At 42.5% G+C, this 6,224-nt stretch overlaps 4 protein-coding genes across 4 annotated transcripts; all 4 read right to left on the bottom strand.

Annotated features, from left to right (window-relative positions):
* Window position 1: 1 nt before the first annotated feature.
* On the bottom strand, window positions 2-502 carry TM35_000401410 (uncharacterized protein; the record flags this gene model as incomplete). The annotated part of the gene is made up of 1 exon (XM_029029756.1): window positions 2-502. A coding segment is annotated over one exon (501 nt), but the record flags the coding sequence as incomplete, so codon positions are not given.
* An 833-nt stretch (window positions 503-1,335) lies between these two features.
* TM35_000401420 (uncharacterized protein) lies at window positions 1,336-2,436 on the bottom strand (the record flags this gene model as incomplete). Its single annotated transcript, XM_029029757.1, has 1 exon — window positions 1,336-2,436. One exon carries the CDS (start codon window positions 2,434-2,436, stop codon window positions 1,336-1,338), a length of 1,101 nt encoding a protein of 366 aa, XP_028878941.1.
* Window positions 2,437-3,214: 778 nt separating this feature from the next.
* Window positions 3,215-4,318, bottom strand: TM35_000401430 (uncharacterized protein; the record flags this gene model as incomplete). Its single annotated transcript, XM_029029758.1, has 1 exon — window positions 3,215-4,318. One exon carries the CDS (start codon window positions 4,316-4,318, stop codon window positions 3,215-3,217), a length of 1,104 nt encoding a protein of 367 aa, XP_028878942.1.
* A 770-nt stretch (window positions 4,319-5,088) lies between these two features.
* TM35_000401440 (uncharacterized protein) lies at window positions 5,089-6,222 on the bottom strand (the record flags this gene model as incomplete). The annotated part of the gene is made up of 1 exon (XM_029029759.1): window positions 5,089-6,222. A coding segment is annotated over one exon (1,134 nt), but the record flags the coding sequence as incomplete, so codon positions are not given.
* Between the last annotated feature and the right edge of the window lie 2 nt (window positions 6,223-6,224).

The raw sequence follows: 6,224 nt of genomic DNA on the forward strand, positions 1-6,224 counted from the left end.
AAAGCGAGCCACGGTAAAATGGAACACCTTGATCAAATACACCGCTTTTAAAAAGTCCCATGTTCCACCGGTAGACACAATTAGCTGAAGCACCTTCAATCCCTGGTGTGCACCTCAGCTCGGGGTTCGGGACAACGTTGACAGTGTACATTGCATCCCCACCCATGTAAGTGGTTGAGAGGGTATCGCCCGTGGGCATCCCAGCCTTCATCTGGTCAGTAATGGTATTTTGTGCAGCAGTTGACTGACCAGAGGCGAGAAATGCCCCATTCATATTACACAATGTCAAGGAATTACCGTAATTGACCGTCTGACCGGGAAGAAGTGAGAATACACTGTTAGGAAGTGTTAAATACCTCAAAATTTTAACTTGAACTAGTCCCTGCGCTTCTGCCGTGAACTGCGGGTGGTGGCCCAGGTGCTGCAGAAGCATACAGAGCGACACCCACAGCACGGCGGTGCGGACAGCAGCAGCTGCTCTGACGTGAACACCACCAGTCATTGCTTGAGCCTTAATATCTGGAACCTGTCACTAACACAGAGAGAAAAGGGAAAAATGAGAAATATATTACGTGCAAAAACATAATATGGACTACACAGAGAGGTCTTCTTAAAAACACGTAGATTCAATAAAATTATATTTAGTTTATAAAAACCTTTCGCCACTATATTTTCCGTGTGCAACATGGTGCACCATAATTTCGGATTTCTGCGTATACCGCATTTCTCCATAAAAAAAGAACATCATAGGATTAAAATTTCAGTAATACTAAAACAAGGTACAAATAACGGGTAATCACATATTAATTCTCCAAGCATTCTTGTCACACATTGGAGGCAAAAAAAAAGAGGTGGTGTTACTGGCTCTACGTTTTCTTATGCACATAAATTCGGAGAATTATGGGGAAATAGGTATTATATGTGCACTGCCTCATGACAAACCATAAACAATGACATTTAGACTCACTATCTTTCTCACAGTTTATCTCTCTATATCTTTTCTATCAACAGGCTCACTTTTGCTGCTCCCTCTTTCACAGAGGGCACATGCAAGCAGGTTGTAGAATCAAGACTCACACTTTATGATTGTGTGAAAATACTGCATGAAAGACAAGAAAAGCCAATAACCTAAAAAACAAAAAATCTAATAATAATAATAATAATAATAATAATAATAATAATAATAATAATAATAATAATAATAATAATAATAAACACCAACAGAGAGGAGAAGGGATCATTTATTAGATATGCACATGCTTAAACAACAATTGAAACGAATTCTGGTATTAGAGGTGTTCTTTCACCTTTAGATGTGCTTTACGCACAATATGTTTATCGGTTGCCCTCCGAGTACACATCTCCATCGTCGTTAATATCATTCTCTGCTCCAGAGTACACCGATACATTCGCAGATTCAATATTTCCCATTGCCATGGGTTGTGATGGAACCATGGACACATCTCTGTCATTATCATTATAATAATCATCATCGTTATCAGTGATTTCACGTGCGCGTAGCGGCGTATCACTGGCCTCTCTAATGACCATTGGATATAGGTACTTTTCTTCGTCACGGCCACCAAGACAACAACAGAGTATAATCAGTCCAATGATAGCTGCCAGCACAACCAAAGCAATGATAGTAGGTACGTACCAATGACTTTGGATCCATGAAGGCTGTGCTTCTCTTGGTGGGAGGGTGGTAGTATTTACAGCAGCCGAATCTTGAACTTCACATACGATAAGATAGCTCCCAGCGGGTGTTTCCGCATTCGATGATGCCAACCCATAGCCATCATACCATGTTGATGATACACCTGACCCTGAAACGTACCGAGAGATCATGAAGGTCTGGCCGTGTGCAGGGTAGTTGGAAGGCCAGAACGGCGTATACCCATTTACTGGCCCTGCACCGGGAACAGAATAAAGCGAACCACGGTAAAAGGAAACACCTTGGCCGTCAACTGATTCACTCGTAAAAAGCCCAATGTTCCATTGGTAGATACATTTAAGTGAAGCACCTTGAATCCCTCGTGTGCACTGCTTCGTTGGGTCCTTCTCCCAGTTAACACTATACATTGCATCCCCACCCATGTAAGTGTGAGAGAGAGACTGACCCATAGGCAACGCCCCTTTCAGCTGGACCGTAATGGCATTTTGTGCAGCAGCTGACTGACCCGACACAAGAGATCCACCAGATGTACGACAGGCTTCCACGGAATTACTAAAATCAACACGTCCAGCAGGAAAAGAAGCAGCGAACTTACTGTTGGGAAGTGTGAAATACCGCAGAATGTTAAAATGAACACTTCCCTGCGCCTCTGCCGTGAACTGCGGGTGGTGGCCCAGGTGCTGCAGAAGCATACAGAGCGACACCCACAGCACGGCGGTGCGGACAGCAGCAGCTGTTCTGACGTGAACACCACCAGTCATTGCTTGAGTCTTAATATCTGGAACTTATCACTAACACAGAGAGAAGGACAAACCAAGAAATATATTACGTGCAGAAAACATAATATGGACTACACAGAGAGGTCTTCATAAAAACACGTAGATTTGATAAAATTATATTTAGTTTAGAAAAAAAAAAACCAACCCCTTTTTTTTGCCGTGTGCAACATCGTGCACAATAATTTCAGAATTTCTGCGTCAATCACATTTCTTAATAAAAATAAAAACAATCATAGCATTATAATTTCAGTAATACTAAAACATGGTACAAATAACGGATAATCACATATTAATTCCTCTAGCATCCTTGTCACACGTTGGATGCAAAAAAGAAGGTGGTGCTAAAGGTTCTAATTTTTCTTATACACATTAAATTACGACAATGATAGGAAAATTGGTATTATCAGCGCGCTACCCATTACAATACACACACTATAACAGTTGGGCTCATTATTATCTTTCCTGCAGTTTATTGCTCTATAACTTTTCTATCAACAGGCTCACTTTTGCTGCTTCCCTCTTCAAAGAGGGCATATGTAAGCAGGTTGTAGGATCGAGACTCACACATTATGATTGAGTGCAAATACTGCATGAAAAACAAGAAAAGCCAATAACTTGGTAACAAAAATACAATAAAAAAAAACCAACAGAGAGGGAAAAAAGGTCATTTATTAGATATTCACACATTTAAAAAAACTGAAACGAATTCTGGTATTAGAGTTGTTCTTTCACCTTCAGATGGGCTTCATGCACAATATGTTTATCGATTGCCCTCCGAGAATACATCTCCATCACCGTAAACATCGTTCTCTGCCACCGAGTACACCGATACATTCGCAGATTCCATTTTTTCCATTGGCATCGGTTCTGATGGAACCATGGATACACTTCGGTCGTGAAACTGATTATTATAACCAACATCAACAACACCGTCGTCAGTGATTTCACGTGCACGTAGCGGTTCATTGCTGACCTCTCTAATGACCATTGGGTGTAGGTACTTCTCTTCGTTACGGCCACCAAGACAACAACAGAGTATAATCAGTCCAATGATAGCTGCCAGCACAACCACAGCAATGATCAGAGGAACATACCAATGACTTTGGATCCATGTTGTCTCTGATTCTGCTGGTGGGAATGAGGTATTTCCGACCAGGCCATCTTGAACTTCACAAACAGCAATAAAGGAATCACGAGGTGTGTTTGGATTCAACATTGAGTCAATTGCGCTATCATACCACTTTGCTATGGGCGACACAAATTTCCAGTACCGAGAGACCATATAAGACTCACCTTGTCTGGGGTAGCCTGAAGACCAGAACGCCGTGTACCCATTCACTGGTCCTCTACCGGGAAGAGTATAATACGAGCCACGGTAAAATGGAACACCGTAACCGTCAACAGTTTCGCTTGCAAACACCCCGATGTTCCATCGGTAGATACAATTAAGTGAAGCACCATAAAACCCTTTTTTGCACTTCTTGCTTGGGTCAGGTTCAGTGTAAATACTGTACGTTGAATCACCACCCATGTACGTGTGTACCGGATCATCAGTATTTGGAAATGCCTTCCTCAGTTCGACAGTAATAGCATCTTGTGCAGCAGCTGACTGACCGGAAACGAGGGATCCACCATCCACACTACACAGTGTAGCCGAAATACGGGGAGTGACACTCCCACCAGCACTTGCGAACTTACTGTTAGGAATTGTGAAATACCGCTTAATGTTAACTTGAACACTTCCCTCCGCTTCTGCCGTGAACTGCGGGTGGTGGCCCAGGTGCTGCAGAAGCATACAGAGCGACACCCACAGCACGGCGGTGCGGACAGCAGCAGCTGCTCTGACGTGAACACCACCAGTCATTGCTTGAGCCTTAATATCTGGAACTTATCACTAACACAGAGAGAAAAGGGAAAAATGAGAAATATATTACGTGCAAAAACATAATATGGACTACACAGAGAGGTTCTCAGAGGAAAACTTAAACTCAATAAAGACCTATTCACTTTATAAAAACCTTTCCCCATTATATTTTCCGTGTGCAGCATCGTGCACAATAATTTGGGATTTCTGCGTCCACCGCATTACTCAATAAAAATAGAAAATCATAGGATTATAATTTCAGTAATACTAAAACAAGGTACAAATAATAGATAATCCCATATTAATTCCCCCAGCATCCTTGTCACACGTTGGACGCAAAAAAGAAGGTGGTGTTCTTAGTTCTAATTTTTCTTATACACATTCATTATGACAATGATGGGGAAATAGGTATTATCAGCGCACTGCCCCATTACAAAACACACACTATGACAGTTAGACTCATTATTATATTTCCTGCAGTTTATCTCTTTACCCGTTTCTCTCAAGAAGCTCGCTCTTGCTGCTTCCCTCTCTTTAAGAGGTTGTATGGAAGAAGGTTCCAGAGTCGAGATTCACAGTATATCATACACTTTAAATACCGTCAGAAAAACAAGGAAAGCGAAAAACCTAGAAACAAAAATATAATAGAAAAGAAAAACAGAGAGGAAAAAACAATCATTTATTAGATATTCACATGCTTAAACAATTGAAACGAATTCTATTATTAGAGTTGTGCTTTCACCTTCAGATGCGCTTCATGCACAATATGTTTATCGGTTACCCCTCGAGAATACATCTCCATCACCGTAAATATCATTCTCCGCCACCGAGTACACCGATACATTCGCAGATTCAATATCTTCCATTGGCATCGGTTCTGATGGAACCATGGACACACTCCGGTCATCATCAATATCATTATAATCATCATCATCGTCATCAGTGATTTCACGTGCATGCAGAGGCATGTCACTGGCTTCTCTAGTGGCCATTGGTGGCAAGTACTTGTCTTCGTCACCGCCACCAAGACAACAACACAGTATAATCAGTCCAATGATAGCTGCCAGCACAACCAAAGCAATGATCAGAGGGACATACCAATGCTTCTTGATCCATGATGGCTCTGATGCCTCTGCTGGTGGTATGGCAGTAGCAGTAGTAGGTTCAGTAGTAGGAATAGAAGTAGGAATAGCAGTGGGAGCAGCAGTAGAACCATCAATTGCACCTTGAACCTCACATACAACCAAAAAGCCGTTAATAATAAGTACGGCATCTCCATTTGGATTTACTGCAGCATCATACCATGGGGCTTGTGTCCCCTCGGTGAACGTGAACCTTGAGACCAGATAAGGATTACCACGTGCAGGGTAGTTGACCTGCCAGAACGGTGTGTACCCATTCATTGGTCCTGCACCTGGAAGAGTGTAAAGCGAGCCTTTGTAAAAATCAACACCTTTACCGTCAACTGTTCCTTGTGCAAAAAGACCCTGGTTCCATCGGTACACGCAATTAATTGAAGCACCAATACGTCCTTGTGTGCACCTTTGGCTTGGGTCAGGCTCAAATCTGGTACTGTAGATTGCATCCCCACCCATAAAAGTGGCAGTTGTAGGGTAGAAGTAGTGTTGATTACTCTTCAGGTGGTAGGTAATTGCATCTTGTGCAGCAAGTGACTGCCCAGTTACGAGATATCCTCCAGATGCACGACAGGCATCCACGGAACTACCATAACTGACATAATTCGTCAATTGGAATATACTGTGGGGAAATGAGAAATATCGCACAATGTTAACTTGAACAATTCCGATCATCGCTTCTGCCGTGAACTGCGGGTGGTGGCCCAGGTGCTGCAGAAGCATACAGAGCGACACCCACAGCACGGCGGTGCGGACAGCAGCAGCTGCTC

This window comes from Trypanosoma theileri, assembly GCF_002087225.1.
Source record: "Trypanosoma theileri isolate Edinburgh chromosome Unknown TM35_Tth_40_V1, whole genome shotgun sequence".
Classification (NCBI taxonomy): domain Eukaryota; phylum Euglenozoa; class Kinetoplastea; order Trypanosomatida; family Trypanosomatidae; genus Trypanosoma; species Trypanosoma theileri.